Source organism: Syngnathus leptorhynchus, chromosome 15 (assembly GCF_054491065.1).
Source record: "Syngnathus leptorhynchus isolate UIUO chromosome 15, UIUO_Slep, whole genome shotgun sequence".
Lineage (NCBI taxonomy): Eukaryota > Metazoa > Chordata > Actinopteri > Syngnathiformes > Syngnathidae > Syngnathus > Syngnathus leptorhynchus.
In genome coordinates, this window is record NC_141209.1 from 5,605,567 (window position 1) to 5,626,506 (window position 20,940).

The following is a 20,940-nucleotide window of genomic DNA, read 5'->3' on the forward strand; positions in this document are numbered from 1 at the left end:
CGATGTTCATCCGATGCTTGCACGCTCACAAGGTGATCAGTGGCGTTAAAGCAGATTAAAGGTTCACCGAAGGAATTGGTTCTTCAGCTTGCACGTTTAAACGTGCTGGGACAAGATAAACATGGTAAATTATCTCATCAAAACAGTCATTTGTCTCAATTAACAAATTGCCAAATGTGTACCGTCTGGTTGTTTATCAAAGGGGAATTGTTATTTTCCTGCAGTTATATGAAGAAAGGCAGCTAAAATTGGGGGGGGATCCAGATTACTTTTTCCTTTTTTTTTTTATTTCAGAGGATGACAATTATTTGAGGCATGGCTGTGGTTACAGAAATATTTTTTGTCCTGAAATGAAAAAAGAAGACCATTATATGAGTATAAATATCTACCTATTTGAGGATACCCAATGATTATTTGCGGTATGACATTTTTGAGTGGATATTTTTTCCTCATTGGGAGGAAAGAAAGGAGATATCTCCATGGTGTTTTTGGATTGTTTGAGGCAAGGCATCGCTCAAAACATCCCCTCATGGGAAAAAAAAAGTTTTGAGTTTCCGATAAGGAAAAAAAAACCTTAATGGAAAAAAAATTTAGCTGCCACAAAAAGAAAAGCTCTTATTGAACAAAAAAAAACATTTTATTGGTTATTTATTTTAATAGTAAAATGTGTAGAAAAAAAACAAAGATGATCAGACAGAGAGGTGTTGAGGAACGTGTAAAACACCTAAACCTTTTTTTTAAGATATCATTATTTTTGACTCTATTAATTTTAGAGTCAACAATTGCGCATAAAAAGAACGTCTAAAGTAAAATACCACCAGGTGTGTCACTATAAATAATAAATACCTCATTGTGAGGGAAGAATAGCCATACAGGCAATTTTCCTACCATTCATTATATGTAATAAATATTCGATTCCACGTGAAAACAACGGCAATCCGCATACATTGGGATATCCATAGCGCTTTGTCTAACAAGACACATTCATCACTATGAACAATTCATGACCTAATACTTTACGGGGACTTCGGGAAGATCCTTTGCTCGCTATGTTGCCGTAGCAACGGTGACCCAGGGACGCCACCGCGCCATCACACCATAGTGGCCTCACCGCCTTCGCCGTCTGATGTCCACAGAAGAAAACACGCTCTGTATTCATTTGGCAGCCTCCACGTCTGAGAGATGTAAGAGGAGATACAATAGATACAAAAAAAACTCCACACACTCTTCTTGAAATGTCATCATTTTAAAAGTGTTTTCACGTTTTATGTAACTGTGCACGATGCATACCCTCTGATTAACCCGAGACAAAGTTCCGCTGTTGTCGTGGGATTTTCCTGACATTTTCATTTCCAAAAGCCATCGGGTCCACGGAGAGTTTCCAAAGCATCAGAGAGATTGTATTTTTAAAAAGATATGAATCAGCAGAAAGGTACCAAGGAATTTCTAAGGTATTAGATATACCATGGAACACTGTGGCGGCTTTACTAAGAACTTGACTTTTCCACAGAATTGATTAAAAGGGGTGAAAAAAACTCAACGGGGAGGCTTCGAGGAGGCTGACAGCTGAAGGAGCAGCGAGAATTTCTGGGAGGTATTACCCGTCTTCTACTAACAGAATCAGTTGAATCATTTTTGATCATTTTTATGGCTTTTTGCAAAACTCAGATAAAACTTATCTGCTGAAACCACACAATTTGACCATAATTTGTATCTTTATCTGCAACACTTCACTGTTTTATGCATGATTGTAAAGTTGAACCTTGGTTTGCCATTAAGATTTTTAGCCAATTTTTGGGGGGTTTATGAAGTGTCATTCTGTTTTCTTTCTGATCCCGCTTTTATTTAGACATAATATTCTAATTGTGGATTACAGAAACCTGGTTAAAAAGCCCTTCAAAAAGTTCAGCAGTATCATTAAGCAGGAATTTCTGTCAAGTACTGGCTGAGTCCTATACGTGACAACAATCGCCTGTATTTTTATAAGTCCAGTTCATGGGGTGGAATGATGTCCAAGCCAGGCTGAAATTGCTCAAAACATCCATAAAGTGGTTCGTTAAGATCAGAGATTAATCTAGCAGATTGCTAATGCACATTTAGATTTTAGCAGTTGCTGTTGAATGATTGGGTCTGGCTTATAAACACATTTTCCTTTGCCTGCGTCTCAGACCTGTACAATATTTCATGCAAACATGATCAAATATTCACATCATACTTGAAGATGAAGTGCATATTTAACCTGAAGGGAGCAAAGCATTTTTTTAATCATGAATCCATCTCATTCCCACTCCTACTCTATCCTACTAGCCACGAGTGTCATTTGACAGAGTGTGTTTTTCGCACCTCATTGTGCGGGATGCATTGATGGAAGTCCACCAGCTCCGATACTAACTTTTCGGATCTTGTGGTGTAGAGTCGTCTGGGGATCTGTGGGAAAGACACACGCCCACAAAGTGGACACCCACTGTGTTTACAGCATGCGTCATTAATTTCTCATGCCTGCAGTGGCGCCTAGAGAGCACGTAAGCAGATGGAGAGTAAATAAAAAGTGACGGGCGCTACAGTGCAACAAGCATTTTGACCTAAAGCTATAACTACACAGCAGATGTCATCTATGGAGGGTTTTGAACAGCAGCTTTGGAAGTTTTCCGACGTTGTAGGGAGCCTCATCTGTGTTTTGTGTCCGCAGAGAAGATCCTTACACACTTGATGCAAGCACAGTAGAACCAGTATTACTGTTCTTCCAAAATACTCAGGTCAACAGGAAATTTTAATCAGAATCCCTTAACATATTTGGACATTGATTTTTTTTTTTTTGATATGTTTGACCTATAAAAGCTTGTGAATTAAAGATCTCACCATGTATTGGAATTTAATACTGTGACAGTTCCACCTGTTGCTGGAATCCTTGACTCATAAAACTTATTTGTTTGTTTGTTTGTTTGTTTGTTTGTTTGTTTGTTTGTTCATTCATTTATTAATCTAGCATTTTGCTGACCACCTGAGATATATCTGGACCCTCCATGGCCTCAGCCCTCCAAGGAAGAAAAGAAAAACCCTCAAAACACATTATTCCTATTTCCGTTCCATCCTACAGGTAAATCTATTTCAAAATCAATTGCGTGGAAGTCAGAGTTTCTGATGCCACAAATGACTGAAGAGTGTGTTAGAGCAGTGAGTCATCTACTTGAGCGGTTAGTAGCGTGATTGTTAGTCCAAGTGCTTGTACCGCTCAGCACTATGTACCTCGATACTGAGATGTATGTTTTCAACTGAGGCATACACTTCCTGCTCAGAATGATGAGAGCCAGACGAGGCCGAACTGGTGGGATACGGCAGTGTGGACACTTGGCTTAAGATGCCATCATCATTCTCATATACTGGGTTGACCCTCAATGTATTTTCAAAGGGATAAGGAGCAAGGCTGTGCCTAGTGGGGGAAGGGGGGGGGGGGGGGGGGGGTTGGAAAGACATTTTGAAAAAGCCTCACATGACAAAAATAACAAGAACGCCAAAGCATTTCCGACTTACACCAAAGTCACGGCCTTCCTCGTTGCTGTGCACTTCTTGTTAATGAACACCAGGATACCGATGATGGCGCAAACGAGGCAGAGGCTCCCCACGAGGCAGGTTATAATTAGCGACGGGTCGAATGGTACCGAAACCAGCTCGTTGCAGCGGTCCCCATGGTAGTGCCAGTATTTGCCTACAGGGCATCTAGAACATGGAAATTATCTAGGTTAGCTAGACCCGGGCGTAAATAAAACAAACCACTTTGTGAATATTTTTGTTGTCATTTTAGTGAATATGTCACCCCACTGCCATGTAGTAAATGCAGAGGTTGCCATGTTGGTGAATATATACATACTGGCATGTGTGCTAAAATCTAGGAGGAAATTATGTATGTGCATATTATATATGTATTCAATACCAATTTATCTTCAAAGTCAATAAACTAAACAAATGGGTATATTTTTTTATAGATACAGAAACGGACAACAAAATAGCTCGGAATCTTGTTTCGGTTATTGGCTGTATGAGTTGCGTTGTTTGAGTTAAAAACTAATGGCTGTCGATGCTGTGCAGGAAAAGAAACAGAGTGTCAGCAGGAACTGAAAGTCAGAAAGACAGCCAAGGGAAATTGATTTTTCAACTAATCACTGGTCTGTAATATTTACTGTGTAAAATATATCTCGGGGAAAAAAAAGGAAAAGGGCCCTGTGCTAGAATTTCCCCGTGTGGGTCAATACCTTATCTTATGTGGTGGGCCACTGTCTGCCTCCTCCCCAATTACTGTTTTACCCAATAATGAGTTTCAGCAATTACGAACAATAATTGTCCCTCTTCTTTCCATTTTTGCAACCCTCATAAAAAGATGAAGCTCAGACATTTTTTTACTGTAAAATCCAGGTCCAAAAAGTAAAAACCCTGCCACAGTTTGCTTTTAGCCTGCAGTTAAAAAAAGTTTGTGTCTATTATCTTTTATGAGCTGCAATTGTTTAGTGCTGTTTTTCGTGTACTATACCTGCATGTGGCTCCATGGCCAGGGATAATTTCACACAAGCCTCCATTGAGGCAGTAGTCTGGCTGCAGGTCACATGCGCTCTGACACGGAAGGCCATTCACAGAGCTGTAGCCCGGGTCGCACAGACACTCGGCCTCGTTGTTCCAAATGTCCGCCACGCAGCGTGAAAACTCATTACAGGCCAGGAACTTGCACGGGTCCGCTTCGTCGGCTGCGGAAAAAAGCAGCCGTGTGACATTATCATGTACGCGGCGTGCACAGCCGGCTGACCGACCGACCGCCATCTCCAGGTTCAGAGGAGGAATGAAAGGGCGCTTTGATTGATGAGCAGCGAAGCGTCGACTTTGAATAAGATATACAGTCGGGAACTCGTGCGTGCAAACAAGATGCATCACGTGTATGCTGCGTTGCGAGAAGGAGGGACACCTGGGGACTTTGACCTTGTGGCATGAATAAGCATACGACTTGAGTCCAGAACTCAATAAACTTCATTAGAGAAGAAGGAGTCAAGCTCTATAAATTTCGTATTACTATTCCTGACCACGTCATCGAATGTGAAGTCAATACAAGAATAAAATGAGAGCTGTAACCTTTCTCAGTTGTAACACCAATCACCTAATTGTTAGCACATCTATTACCATAATGTGTCTACTAAGCATCCAATCAAGCATTAATCGAACATGTGAAAATAACATTAAAATTAATTCATTCTTAACTAATTCTTCAGTCACATGAATTCCCGTTTTGCCCAGTCAGGTCCTTTGGAATCTTAGAATAAATTAGCCTCATACACCAGTTTTACAGTTTGACACAAAATCGGGTGGACTTGTGCACTGTGCAATTTTGCAACTAATTCCTCATATTTCAGCATTGAGATGCCACTGAGGGTTGTCAGACTTTTTCTTTTACTTAGAGACTACTTTTTGTGGTTGAACAATTCAAAGAACAGAAAAATAATAAGAAAAAAATACTCTTTCCAAGGAGTGTAGTCAAGATTTTATCAGCAAGGACATCTCACCTTGTTCTATCTCCAGGGAGCGGCTATCAATCTCAATGTCAAGACGTTTGGCCGTGGCGCTACAGAAGTCTTCCAGAACACAATGCACCGCCTCAGTCACGTTGTACGGCACTTCTTTCTCCAGCTTCAGTCTGCTATTCACCACCACACTGCCATTGCGAAAGTTGAGGATTTCCAGTTGCTTGAATCCGGTCAGATTGGACTCAAGGTAGGGTAAAAGCTAGAACGTAAGGGAGAAGCATATTCGTTTTTGATAAGTTTGTTCTCACAAAAGTAGAAGCGTGATTTGATTTTCTTAGCTCTATGTGTGGTTACAAGCTTGGTTAGTATTCAAGAGAAGGTGAAAAAGAGGCTTTTAAATCAGGGTTTGAAGGTAAGATCAGAGCAAGCAGGAATCGTGTCTTGATCCTGGGGAGATAAGACGCATTCAACATCTACATCCCCCCTCAGAAGAAGACCACAGCAACAGGATCTACTTTGAATCGTCTCGCTGGTGTGGTTGGCACCGCATCGTCCGATCCAGAAGCTATTCGGGTCATATTTTACTGTGCGATCGCTATGAATAGTTTGCGGTTTAATTTTTAATGCAAGCATGAAATCCCGCCATGACGGCACATGGCATAATAAGATCAAGAAGAGAAATTAGGGTTTCCGTATGTCAGAGAATGTGCTAATTGTAGTCACGAAATAGAGTGAGAGGGATCAGCCGCTTAGCAAAAGACAAGCGTAACAAGCGAGGCCTTGCATGCAAAGGCAACAACAAGCCAACACTGCAGACCATAAACTCTGCTTTTATTTCAGACGAGGAAGACAGAAAAAAAATACTACGACTATAGAAACGGCGCAAGAATTCAACCGGTTCAAGTAATGACCCCGCATCAATGGGCATCGATTGCACTCCCAAACCCACAGCCGCTTCATGTCGTGCTGCAAACGAAGGTAAACACCAAGCAAAGGAGATTAGGCCCTAGCTGGACGGGGCTGCGAAGGGGGAGATAAGAAGGCCTTAAGGAGCTCGCCTCTGATGGGGTTACTTCACATCTCGTCCACCGACGAGTTAGTGACAGCTACTTCCCTTTGGCTAATAGTCTCTGGCAGGTTGTTATCCGCCATTCCTGACCGTTCTTCTCCAAGCGTCGATGGCAAATTATCCGTAAACAATCGATTTGAGACCAATCAGTGCCTCGGATACCTCGCACGCGGAAGGTCAGAGTGGTGGTTTTATCGCAAAACCGCACAACATTCGCATCCCATCTAGGCAGGAGTAAACTACTGCTAGTTGTATCTACTGGTTCCCAGTGAAACATCCTTTCTCTGGTGTCACAAGGCCAAACGTCACAGCGAATAGAAACCTGATTTTCAAAAGTCGCATCATTGTGAGTAATTCCAACCTCCATGTCCAGTTTTTAGTGGTTGCTTCACAAACCAGTAGGTACAGGAGTACATTCAAGGAGGAGTTCAACAAGGGCAAGTTTCATGTATACATGTCAGACTGGGTGTGCAGCATCTCTAATGGGGGTCTGGCAAAACCATTTAAATGGGCTGTTTTATGTCACATTCAAATGTCGTTTTCCAAATAGCCCATTTAAAGGACTATTCTAGCGGACTATCATTGATTAAAGGTAGTAAGTAAATACTTACCATCTCAAACGTCTGACCACATTATTGTTTGTGCTTCCAGAAAGTTATAAACAAGGAATGATGAGAACTGCACAAACCTTTGTCTGGGCAACCATTAAAGATTGGAGATGGAGAGGCTTTGTTTTTTGTTTTTAATCCACATTTGTTAATTAATACATTTTCATTTGATAATGTGATGTCAGACAGACGGGAAAGGGTTTGCTTCTCTGTGGGGAAAATAAATCAACATCGTCAACAGGATCAGTTCATTCCAATGATAAGTGAACTGACAGTGTATCAGGAAGTAATCAGCTCCCTGGCCTGCGGGCTCGCCTCGGGCTAAAAAACTACTTCAGTTACATGTTATGTCTGCTCCTTCGCATTCGAACATGACAAAATGTTGAACCCTACAAACAGTGCAACCTCAATAGCCCAAAGCGCCTGAAGACGTACCATTTGAATATTAGCTGAATATTGGGTAACCTTGCCTGCAAGCTGAATTCTCACGGTATTTGTGAATTCACAAAAACACGAAAATCCATCTTGTCCCAGAGCCCGCTGATTTCCTCCCAACCAGACGAGTTGCCACATTTCCCAATCGTCTTGAATTATTGTACGCAATCGTCCCGCTTTTCCCAACCAGATTACAATGGAGGCCCTTTGAGGTTTAAGCTTGGTAGTAGTGCTGGTGATCGTTACTAGGGTAGATACGTTCACCCACGAGAGGGATTCAACAAAACCTCAACCAGTAGCAATTGTTCACTTTTATTCACATTAGAATGTACATTTCGTTTGTTTTCATATCTGAACAAGTACACGCAAGGTAGATGCTTGCAGATGCCCACACAGGGCGCAAAGCAGCTTGAAACCCTTAATAGCATGTGTGTGTATGTGTGTGTGTGTGTGTGTGTATATGTGTGTGTGTGTAGGGCAGGAACTGACCTGAATAACAGAAAGCTTCTTAGCATACACAAATGACAAACCTCCACAATGACTAAGGCAGACCAAGGTCTCATGATTCAGACTATAATGCGTGGGCCGGGTTAGCAACCCCAAACAGCAACAAACAACACACCTGTAGCACCCCAAAACCAATGTAAAATGGGCCACCTCACTCCTAAGGATTATTCTAATAATCATATACTGTATAATGTGTACAACTGCTAACATTGTTTTTACGAGAATTTAATACTTGTAAACTCAAGCACCTTTTTTTAAAACCACCAATTCATTATAAATACTGTTTTTCCATGCGTACGTATCTATGCATTTTTCAACAACAAATAAAAATTGATATTATGGAGAGTTTCCCTGTTGCAACACACTTGGTTCAAATGGGCAGATATTAAGATAGGTGTGCACAAGCTGGATAGCAATCCTGATCATTTGAATCAGGTATGTTGCTGCAGGTAGACCTATAAAACACGCAGGAGGACTCCAATTGCCCATCACTGTCTTCGAGGGACAATCACTATTTATGTGAGTAGCAATGTGCAACTCCAAATATTGGATGAGCTATAATATTTAATCATTTGAAAATAGTTATGTGGTTAGGAATTATTTCAACACAATTAGTTGTCTACTATTTACAATTTGTATGAAATTTTACTAAATTGATACAAGAACATAAGGCCCCAACACATCCATGTTAGGAGACTGGACAAATCCAGACAGGTTTTACTCACAAAAAAAGACAAACTACACTGCACTGCACCACATTTATAAAATGTAGTTTTATTCCACGCAAGAGATTGTGGCTTAAGAATATCAACAAAGTCCAAAATCCGCTTATTTGATCTCACAGTTGAATGAAAACTGGATTATCTATGTTTAGCCTAAACATATTATTTATATATCATGTAAAAAGTAACCTACATGTTCTTTAGGTATTCTCACCCCGAATAATTGTTTTGATTTCTGGACCAATTCAGCATTTATTTCTTCTTATTTTGTCTTACAATAACATGTGCTGCCCCCTATAAATCTGAAATGTAAATTAAATGTCCTTGTTTCTCATTTTTACAGTGGTTAAAAAAAATCACAATACAGCATGCAAATCAATGAGCATTAGCGGTGATTTTAATTTAAAAACATTTTAGTAATATTTTCCTCACAGCCGGCTATATGTAACACACAGTTTAAGGCAAAAACAACCAAAGCTAAATATAAAGGCAGTTATAGTGACGTCTAAAAGTGAAAAGTGTGTTAGTGTGGCTTCAGTTTGTCATACTGAGTTAGGAAAGATGCATTAAAAAGTAGTTAGGTAAGAAAAGTTTGCGCTCTCTCTGAGATGTCACACAAGTGAGTTCCAATATGGAAAAAAATACCGGTATGGAGGCTAAAGTCGTCTGTCTCCTAGGCCCAGATTTACTGGATGCTCCAGGATTTGGCGGCTTTCTGGGCCCAGAGTGTTGAGTCTGAGTGAAACACAATTATTGGTAGAACTTTTTCATTCCCCTTTTTCGACACTTGATCGTAAGTAATTGTTTGACCTTAAAATGAAAAGTCAATGTGCTGGAATGTCAGTTTGTAATAAGAAGACAAAACAAAAGTGACCCAAAATCACCAAGCTAACATATTTAAGACCATCCAGGACACTGCTGCTATTCAGCTCTAGTGTCATTGCCAAAATGATCAGAAAATGTTATGTAAGTTTTGTTAGTGTTTAGCACATACATTCATTGGCTTGGCTTCTTTATTTTCTTTTAGCTTTGGCTCGGGTCTTCGTCAGTCAGCAAATAATGATTGTCACAACTTAACAACTCTTGGGGCAGCCACCAAGTAAAAAGTAAAATAAAAAGTTACTTTCTGATTATTGTGCAGTTTCTACTCCTAACTCATTGATATGGTACATTGCTCAATATTTGCTGGCAAGAGCACACTTAAATCGGAAGTTGGCTTTTGTTTACCACCATATTAAACTTCTGAATAAATATAAAAAATATATATGTCAAGGAAAAAAAAATTCAATCCGTTACGTTGTGTTTGGCTCAATTGGCAGCTGTGAGAATAAGGCTAGCTACAAAGTCCATATTATGCGCCAATGACCTTGTCAAACATTTTCATCACACTGATGAACTCATAAAAGAAAATACCCCAAAATAGCATGCATCAACATTACATCCAGCATAAAAGCTTGTGTACCTACCAGCTCCAGAAAGGTGTTCTCCAGTGATTTATATTCTGGGGAGGTCTTGTTGAACAGGTCATCAGAAAACATCATGTTTGTCACTCTCAAGCTAAAGAAAACCACTAACTCTCTGCTCTGCTGTATCGCGGCCAACACAGGAGTGCTGGCTTGTCTTGAGGCCGGAGCGGCTGTGGACCGCTCGTCAGCCTCAGAAGGGTATCTAACACTACTGCTGTCCTCTTCCAGAGGCTCGGTCATTTCTGTCCCACCCTGGTTTGACTCTACATCGTCCTGGACGTTAGAGTTTTCTGAAGGAAGCTCCACCCAAGCTGGGATCATTCCACTTGACTCGACTTCATGTCTTTCACTTGGGACTGGGGTAGGGGGTTCGCTAGGGGATTCTCCAGGGGTTTCAGTTGTTACTTCACTGGAGACACTAAGTGCTTCCGTGGGGACTGGTTTAGGAGCTGCACTGGGGACCTCCACAGAACCTTCACTGGAGACTTCATTGGGGACTTCAGTGGGAAAAATGCTGGGGGTGTCACTGTGGGTCTCACTGGGTACTTCACTGAAGACTTCACTCTGAGCTTCATTGTGGGTCATGCTGGCGGCTTCAGTTGAGACATCACTGGAGACTTCGACTTGGAGCCCACTTTGGGCTTCACTTGGGAGTTCACTGACAACGTCAATGGTGGGTGCACTAGGAACAATACTGGGAGCTTCAGTGGTGGATTCAATGGGGATATTGTGGGTGATGTCACTGGGACTGTCACTGAATACTTCAGAGGTGGCTTCAGTAGAGATTTCGTTGGGAAGCTCCCTGGAAGCTTCACTGGGGACATTGGTGGACACATCATTGGGGACTTCCATTGGAGCTTCACTGGAGGTATCACTAGAAGTGTCACTTGGGTCTTGTAGGAAGTTGGTTGGGACCTCGCTGGGAATTTCACTGGCGACATCATTAGAGATTTTGATAGACGCCTCACTGGGAATTTCACTGGCGACATCATTAGTAATTTTGATAGCGGCCTCACTGGGAATTTCACTGGTGACAACATTAGGAATTTTGATAGAGGCTTCACTGGGAACTTCATTAACTATTTTTCTGACTACTTCATTGGAAGAGGCGCTGTTTGCTACACTGGAAACATCAATGGAGGCTTTGGTGGCGACAACGCTTGTCACTTCATTGGTTAACTCGATAGGGGCATCATCTTTGCCCTCTGGTGACGGTGTAGGCTGCATGTCAGGCTCTGGTTCCATGCCTATGATAACATCCTCTGGTGACAACTCAGATTCTGTGCCAGAAAGGTGAGCTTCATCAATGATCAGCATTTCAGGATTGGAGTCTGGTGGTGGCGAATCATTCTCCCTTGTGTCTGCCCCTTCAGGTTCTTGCAAAAGAAAAAAAAATACTTTCAGAAATGTTTACCCTAAAAGAAATAATAACCTCATCGCCTCACCTCCACTGTTACCTTCCATTGTACTTGTGTCAATGACCCTCGCCTCTTGTCCCTGTTCTAGGATGGCCTCAGGTGTTGTATCTGTCATGATGATGTCACTCATCTCCCCTGAAGGATCACCTCCGGATGCATCCTCCACTGCTGCTGCCACTGGCACCTCATGAACGGTTGTGGGTTCAGAGGTGGATTCTGGGAGGATGGTCAGTAAGGAAGGCACCGAGGTGTGTATTTGAGGTTGAATTGTGGTACTTTCAACTGTGTTTTCTGTCGCTGCCACTGTGGGGAAGAACTTTGGTGTGATGTTCTCTTCAGTGACCTTGATGGCATCCCCGCTCCCAGTGGTGTACATGCTGAGAGCGGCATCTGGGTAAGCAGTAGTTACTGAGAAGAAACACAAGAAAAATCAATCAGACTTTCTCCTCAGCAGCTCTGCTCCTGCAGCGTGAAAATTATGCTTACCAACTTCAAAGGTGAGGTACTGTATGTCCAGAGGAAGTGATGGCTCCTTTTGTAAAGCTTTCACTATCATTTGCCTCAGTTTAAGAGCATCCACATTTGTCTGTCCATCTGGAGGTTCCGGTTCATCACTCGGTTCCGTGTCTCCATTAAAGACCACAGCATAATGCAGAATGGCATCCTGTGACCTGATTCACACAACAATTCAAGTCATAAAGATGCATGAAGGTAACAGACTGTTTATGGACTACATTGACGACTCGGCAACATAACATAACCACAAAATAGTATTCAAGGAACAAATGTGTGCAATTGTGTAATATTCAACAACAGTAAACTCACCTGAATTCCAACATGCGAATTTCTTTGAATCCTGCAATTTTTTTAAGTGCATGAAGTATCTACCGAAAGAAAAAGAGGCATGAACTCAAATACAACCCAGCAAGGTATGTTTTTAAAACTTCATTTCCAACACAACCATGCCTGGTAATTTCTTGAATATGAGCTGCGGTAAAATGCGTTATCCTCATAGCCCAAGAATTCTCCTACCTTTCCTAAAATACCAGTCCGCATCTCAATATATTCGCCTCTCCAATAGCCAAAGGACTTCCTCCTATCATACACCCCAACACCTTTGCCATTTCGCCTCCAACCCTCTAGAACTCCATCCCAGACAACATCTGCAACGCTCAGCCACTCAACTGATTTAAAACCCAATTAAAAACACATCTGTTTAGAAATGCCAATAATCCCTACTGCCTTCCCAAATCTGAACTCCCAGCGTGGAACTATCACTACCGTGTCAGTGCTTCTAATTGATTACTTCCATTTCCATAGCAATGCTGGGCTTGCCAAGAGATGTGTGGCCTAAATACAGCAATGAGTTTACAGTCCAGTAGAAGTTGCTGCACTGCCAAAAGCTGAACATTTGAGTTGATAGGGGAATAAATCACGTCAGATATGGTAGCCTTCCCTAACCATTGAGAGTATGAGGTGACACCGGAGTACTTATTCACCTAATTAGCTCGACACCTAACCTTCTGGCTTGCGCGCTATAGGACCGCCTGTGGACATTGATTCATGACTATGTTTGGGCCAGGAGTAAAGTGGACTCACTCCACCGTCCGTCCCAATGTGGCTGTAAGGTAAAAGAACCACTTGGATTCAGTCCAGGTCATAAAGTAGCTACAGTCTACAAAGCAAGGCCAACACAGCCTTAAAGAATAGGTGACATATATATAGGATAGACTAACTGTTTCAGAGTTTGGATATTTTGATGTTTCTTTCAAGAACCCAACTTATCCAAATACTTGAATATAGAGACTAAACGTCTTCAAATATGAGAACGAGATCGTACCTTGTCTGTTATTTCTCCGGTGATGTCATTAGCATCAGCTGCCTGGGGGTCATGCAGTAGCTCGATGTACGACGGCTCCACAATGGTCGCGTTGAATTCTACAATGTACTCCCCATAGTTTTCTTTTATCATATTCGGCTCTTCTTTTATCTGGCAAAGACAAAGGCGTTATTCAGTGCAACAATTTTCATATAAAATGGGATGCTGAAATTGTGTTTTAGTACCTCTTCAGCTTCTGTTGGAATGAGAATCACTGGGGGGGTCCAGGTACCTGAGACCAAATGAAATGTGCAAATTAGCATACTGTTTGTCTCCCAATGTTGAACACATACGATATTGGTAGATCATCAGCTCACTTGTTTTTAAGTCACATTCCACCCTTGGTGCCGCTGTTTCCACTACAACACTGGCAATTGAGACAATCGTCATTAGAACGTGACTCCGTATATTAGGCAAAGAATCACGTTTGGTAACAAACTTCAATCAAATTGGAAATAGTTTGTTCATTTTTTTATTCATTTATCTTTGACTGTAATGTACTACAACAGTTTGGATGGCAAAAAAGGCTACGCACACAGACCCAAAAAAAAGCTATTGAGCTTGCACCTACCCTTCGAGTTCAGCTTGCTCAGCCACTCTCTGAAAGGCAAAAATTTTTGTTAATTTTTTAAAAACTATTATTATCCTTACTGCATTTTGGAATAATGTTGATGTTTATGAAAAAAAGTCAAATTTGTCTGTTATGTATTAAGACATAAATACAAGCAAATTAGCACTCACTCGGGCCACCATGTCCAGATGCTCCTGCGAACTACTGAAGTTCTGAGCCAGATCGTCCATACAGAGGTTTTCATGTTGACAGGTGTAAACCCAAGATCGGTACTCCTCAGTGTTTGGCACCCGGTCCAGAAAAATGCGAAAGGCCTCCCAAATGGCTTCCTGACAAACTAGAAAAGAAGGAGCAAATTATGGTCTGTGAAAAAGAGTGGACACAAAGCGGTGCACCTTACCATTCATATTTGGTTTTTAATTGCACAGTTCTGTTTTCTGCTCTTTATTTACACTTAATATCAACTGTAAATGTGTACTGATGAAATGTTCTCATAGCTTACAGTTTTCTTCATAGGGAAATTGGAGCGTGGAAAACATTATTTTTGGTATGGTGGAATTAATTAGTTTAAATTAATATTTCCATTTTCATAAATATTCATATATGCATCAACGTAATTATGTAAATCCACAGTACAAACCGGATCACTTCCTAATAATGTTTGAGCATAACTCCAAATAAAATACAATAATATAAATAAATAAAATACTAAATTTAGTTGGTCCACTTCAATAAAGGTCAACTTATTCATGTTTTTTCAATCTGCCACATTTGCATATCTTTATGAATATAAATTTCCCAAACACAATGGAGTTTTCTTGTGCCTGCAAGGTCCAAAGTGTCCAACATCATCTTTATTCTCTGACAAATTAATTTCTGCATGCAGCGATTACGTCCGCAACGGCAAAGTCATCCTGCGTCCTTTTTTTTAAATGACGCATTGGAGTCATGCACTTTATCAACTGCTGTATTGTAAGAGCAAGGTGGACATTTTAATGCACTACCTGAATCAAACGCAATCTATTTTCTGGACAGAGAACATTTGCATATAAATGCTGGCTATCAAGGCTTCTTTGTGTCTTCACCAAAAATGATATATCCATTTGCTATTATCTTTATTGACATATTAATTCTTTGGATATTTTATCTTTTTTTTGTGTTCAAATCATATTTAGCAGGTGTTTGTATGAGAACTGTGATAGAGGGAATAAACGGATCAGACAGGCATGACAATTCAACTGACATCTGTATTTTTCTGAAATGGAAAAGTTTTAGAAGTGTTCGGTGAAAGGTACAAGCCCATCCAGACAAAACGATTGAACTCAAAGACAAGGCTGACTTGTGAGAACACCAATCATGGAATTAATCAAGTTCTCAGGGCAGGGACACAGCTGAGGAGAGCAATCTGCAAAATGATTAGTTGCTAAAAGTTTTCCAAAGATCCACCAGTGAACAGATCCCCATAGTTTTTTATAGACACAGTTTATTCTTATGATGGATATACATCCATACTATTAAAATATATTTTAAAAAATACATATTTAAGTGTGTGTTAGATTCACTGCAAGTTGAAAAAAAATGCATTAGCACATTTACCTCGGAGCTTATAGTATGCTCGATGGCTGCCGATGACAGCTTTTATGGTCTCCTGGGGACACACTTTGACACCAGTGGTGAGAATGGTCGACCTCTTCCTCCGATGTCCTTCCTCGCTGGCTCTCGCTTTGTTACTGTTGTATTTTGTCAATCTAGAAGCTTCTAGAAAGTGACGATACTTAACATCCCGGAGTCCGGCAATACCGTGGTGCTGGATGTCTGCAAGGAAGATAGACAGCATTTATATATCTCGACATTGGCTATTCTAATTGTCAATTACAACCAATATCACTAGTTAAGTCACTCATTCTTCACTGGCCAGTCGACATAATGTTGAATGTCAAATGTCACCCTTTCGACAGCATAGAGCTTAGTTTGTGCAGGACTAGTGCTGAAAAAAGATTTGAAAACCCAACAAACTTGAAGAATAACACGTGCGGCCATGTGGGCACAAGTTGCCACACATTGCCCAGTGCAGGAGAAACTAATTCGGGGCTGTTGCACACACCACCGCGACACTCGTCAGTATTGCATCAGAGCTGTTTGAAAAGAAAAGCCGGCATTGTGATGCCAGGTGGCAACCCTCAGAGGGCTTCTTAAGACAATAAGCCAGGATTTATGAGCCCCCAAACACAGACGAGAAGTCGTCAGACCCAAATAACAAACGGCCTTCCTCTGGATTATCAACAAGATTGAAGAAAACTAAAGATTTTTGGGGGTTGTTCTTTGTTGTTTTTTGGGAGAGAAACAAAATGAGAGATCAATTCTGCAACGTGACCCTCTTGCAATTCTGGCAAGCGAGATGAACTCTTGCACGCCTGTGTGCAAACAGTGGATAAACAACGTGCGGTACCGACCACTCAGTTTGTGTTTGTGCAAACATCTGAGATGAACACATGCGTTGTTGTTTGAGTTATATTTAATTCCTCACAAAACTTGCATTGACACCTCTAGGAAATTAAATGATACTATCTGGTTTAACAAATACAGCCATATATATTGTCAGGTGTATTTAAAATCCAGATAGGCTGTTGTTTTTAGGTTTGAAAAATATTTTATGCTTTCAAAATTTGCAGTGATGAACTTGTTTTTGAATGATAGGAAAATTCCATGTTCACAGCATTGCTGTAATAGAAAATGGTTATTCTGCTTAAGGTTTGTGCACTGATGTGACGCGATGATGGAGTCAAGGTCGCAGTGTGACGCACCGTACTGGCAATTCCAACAGTGAAAAGGGAAGCTGATAAAAATGTTAAATGTTCAGTATGTGACTTTAAGAGAAAGGATGCAGCGTAGGTGTGTTTTCCTCCTCCGTTAGCCTTGAGGATTGACACTCCAAAGCACGTCCTTCAGATTTCCACGTTAAAGAGCAGCGGTGCAGCGTTGAGAAAGCGAATAGTGCACCTTTGACATGTCGCGCCAGGGAACAGCCGCCAATGAACAAAACTTTTAAGACACCCATTATGTCTCTTCCCTCAACCTTGCTTTTGTTCATGTCTTAGCAATACACGAGCACAGTGTTTTGTACTGCATTATTAGACACCTTTGTGAAAGGGAATAGAGAAATATGATTACTTTGCCCTGCACAAACATGCACTCAGAAATCCAAATGTAAAATAGCGTTAGACTGAAAATGTGAAAGAAAAAAATAATAATAATTGTCAGGGGAGACAATCAGTCACATTTCTGTGCTTGTTAAGAGTATTTCTGGGGCGGAATCTTTTGTGCCCATAAATAAAAAATGTGACGAAAACAAAAAAATAATCATCAAGTACATTAAAACAACAGCCTTCAATTAAAAAAAATCAAAATATATATTTTTTCATAACATTATTGTATTTTTTTGTTCTTCCAGTTTTTCTCTAATTTTGGATGTACTGACAGATGGATGGACGAACAGATGAAAGGACAGTTGGTTGGATGGATGTTTTATGACAACCGCAGTTCCAAGCGAAAATTCATTTCACATAATTTTTTATCAAGACAAACTCCAAATGAGGGTCTTTTTAGGGGTGTTGTTTTACTGCGCACATGCACAGCCACGGGGATGAGACCGGGGAGGAGGGACGAGAGGCCCTGATGGCCGACGCAGGCGCAGGAGGCCGCCCGGCGGAGTTACGAGCCAGAAAAGATTAGCGTCCTGTGACGCCGGGAACAGAATGGCTTTTGTTTCCTTCAGCGTAATGAGCTCAAGCGGGCACATCACACCGATCAAGACACCAGACGTTATCACATTATACTATCCACGCACACACAACCACCTGTTTTGTTCATGGCTAACACTAAGTTGTGAGTTTCAACTAGCGTTTGTGGATTCAATAAAAAGTTCCTCATTACATTCCACAGTGGAGGACTTCTAACGTCTTTGGGAATATCATAATATTAGGTAAATTAGGTACATCTGCACGCTTTCTTCAAACAATGCAGATCATCAATTATTCAGCCTTACGCTCAACTTTGAAGAAGAAAAAGAAGAAGAAACAAAACAAAACAAAAGCAAGCACGGGAGATGCAAACAACTGTTTCAGCCTCAGCTGAAGAAAGACCAAATACTGGCCCTAATGTCACTGACGTCATAGTGTGTGTTAAAGGGGCGGTTAACTCTTAACGAGAGGGGGGACACAAAAAATGCTCAATATGATTCGGAAAATACTTTGTGCGTGATAAAAGGACTCCTCCCTCAAGGACGTTGATGTGAAAAATAAAAGCATATTATGACCACTCAACTACTTATTATCTAAATACTTCATTTTGCAAAGCAGTGTGTAGGACAAGCTAAAATCACATACATCCAATGACAAAAAAAATCTAATGAAATGAAGGGAAACATTTTAAGATTGTACTGTATGATTGGCCGAGTTTCATTATTCCTCTACATTTTCAGGATGACTGAATGATTCTGATGAAGACACCGAAGGCACTTTTTTTTATGATATTGAATCAGAGCTATATAAGAAAAAGAGCTTTTGATTCGATGCAGTCAAGTTCTACACTGCTGCAAATTACAACCGCAATAAGAACCATAGAACATTGGTAAGAAAGAAATCAATATGAAATCTACTCATCTGTATAACAGGACTATTTTCCTTATTTGATAAATCATATGAGCTGAATCATATGAACCATAAGATTTCTTTGTTGATTTACGAGTTCTGGTGCCTCACAGTTACCGATGGTGATAAAACTGCAAAATTTAAGACTGGAAAATTACAATCATCACTTACATCTCGTTTGTGACTGTCCACAATCAAAACATGATCATTATGGAAAGCTCTTGTATTGGATCTCATTAGATTGTGTAAGATACTTCATGGCCATCTGCCAAAACAAGCTCTCGGATGTTTTCCTACCTTTAACTTGACTTGCTTGGAGGCCCAGCGGACACCAAATGAAGAGGAATAGTATTAATTTAAAAAGCATGGTGCGTTAAATTCCAAGGTGTTGATACAAGATGTCCCGGATGCCTCTTCTCGCAGAGTGTGTCCAAATATCCGAATGAATGCCGTCCAAGTTGTTGTTGTCTAAGTTACTGGGTGCCTCAGTGGGATCCCAGTGGCCGGTAGAGGCGGCTGCATGGATGGACGAGCAGAGGGAGTGAAGCGGGTGAGAAAGAGGAGGGTGGGACACTCCCGGAATCCCGACTGGAGCTCGGGTCTCTTCCCGTCAGAGCGGCAACAGTGATGAGGTTAAGACAGCAGATTCTGTTTAGGGTCTAATCCCTTTACCTTCTTCTCGCGGCTCGTAATCCGCCACGTGGACGCCCGGCTTCATCTTGTTAGCCGCCTTCTGGACACGAACGGACTCTGTCAGCTGAGCACACGTTTGGGCCACTTCCAAACAACCTGCTGGATGGCGCCGCCTTCTTTGCTTTGGGTCGCCTTGGTTCTGGTGGGACAAAGTGGCACACAAGACCTCTATTTATGCATGCGCACAATGAGCTTTAGTCTTAATCCTTACACAAGCAAACGTGTGGATTGGAAGGCTGTGTGTGTGCCCGAAGGTAATGAATCCTGCAACCTCTGCGGGATGAGATCAATTTCAGACAGATATAAACAAATCATTCAAGTGAGACGCTGTGGCGACCCCTGACAGGAACAGGTCAAGAGTCAGTTCTTCATATTGTTGTCTATGACTGCTTTTTGCAACCTCTCATCTCTACTCTCAAGTACAACCAATTGTTTCGTATTGCTTTTTGTGTTCTCTTTTAAATATCACAAATAAGATCATCGGTCGTAAATGTGTGACGCAAACGTGTTGGCATGCGGCCTCAACGGTTGCCGTCGGAACGTATCAGGGCGGGAAGTCTCCGTGTGGCAAGTCTCCGCCCTCATCTCCTCCTGTGAAGAGGATTAGCCGTTCATGTTAGTTGCTAACAAATTGCTGCTGTAAATAAGCCTCTTCAAGAGCAGCCTAATCCCTCCTGGCACTTTTCTGACACACTAATCTCAATTTGGAAGAATCGAGGACTGAGGTGCAACACGTTATTTGGTGAAGCAATATTTAATTGGTGGTGTGCTTGGATTTGAATGTAAGAAGGAATAAAATTAGATTTTGAAAAAAAGATTTTCTCGACCGTGAGAGAAAAGTGCTAAACACAACTGGGACTAAAATGCATTTTTATTGCATCACACAGCTGCTCAGCAGTCAAGACTTCAGTGCATCTGCTTGTTGTGGAATGCGAGTGGGGGATTTGCTTAATTGTAGCTGTCATTTTTTCTTTTTGTTTGCCCTCAACCATTGTGCTCATCACATCACTCATGCATTGTTCTATTGCTTCTGCATCAGGGAAATTTCAAAGCCACTCCGAGTGAGCACTCAGCTGCTTTTTGCTCTTGTGCCATAGATCGGACAAGGATTCTACTTGCTGTCTTGTGTGACACTAAAATTTGACGCATTTACTTCTCTCTTTCTTACCTCTGAATTTTGAATAACTGCATCTTCAAAAATTCTATGCTTCAGGTGGTAATATCATTCCAAATTGGAAATCTTTACAGCTGTAAACTCCTGGAATATTAAGAACATTGATCTTCTGCTAGTTGAAGGGCGAATGAATGCAAATTTTTCAGTCCATTCTGCTTTGAATTGTCGAATTTCACTGTCCGCTTTTTATTCAGTGAAGTCTGAGCGTGCCATTTTAGTGCAATCTACACTCCTCCACCTGGCAA

At 41.2% G+C, this 20,940-nt stretch overlaps 1 protein-coding gene across 2 annotated transcripts; it reads right to left on the reverse strand.

Annotated features, from left to right (window-relative positions):
* Positions 1-655: 655 nt before the first annotated feature.
* Positions 656-19,195, reverse strand: impg1b (interphotoreceptor matrix proteoglycan 1b). 2 transcript variants are annotated; one of them, XM_085932226.1, is made up of 18 exons: positions 19,126-19,195; positions 15,776-15,994; positions 14,350-14,516; positions 14,180-14,208; positions 13,941-13,975; positions 13,794-13,840; positions 13,570-13,719; positions 12,555-12,613; positions 12,216-12,400; positions 11,757-12,137; positions 10,312-11,687; positions 9,491-9,580; positions 5,544-5,763; positions 4,526-4,736; positions 3,532-3,717; positions 3,247-3,430; positions 2,344-2,427; positions 656-1,175 (listed from the first exon to the last, which is right to left on the reverse strand). In XM_085932226.1, exons 1-18 carry the CDS (start codon positions 19,193-19,195, stop codon positions 1,092-1,094), a joined length of 3,777 nt encoding a protein of 1,258 aa, XP_085788352.1. In that variant the 3' UTR covers positions 656-1,091. The 2 variants fall into 2 exon arrangements, with proteins under 2 accessions (XP_085788352.1, XP_085788351.1); XM_085932225.1 differs by having other exon boundaries at positions 13,926-13,975.
* Positions 19,196-20,940: the final 1,745 nt, after the last annotated feature.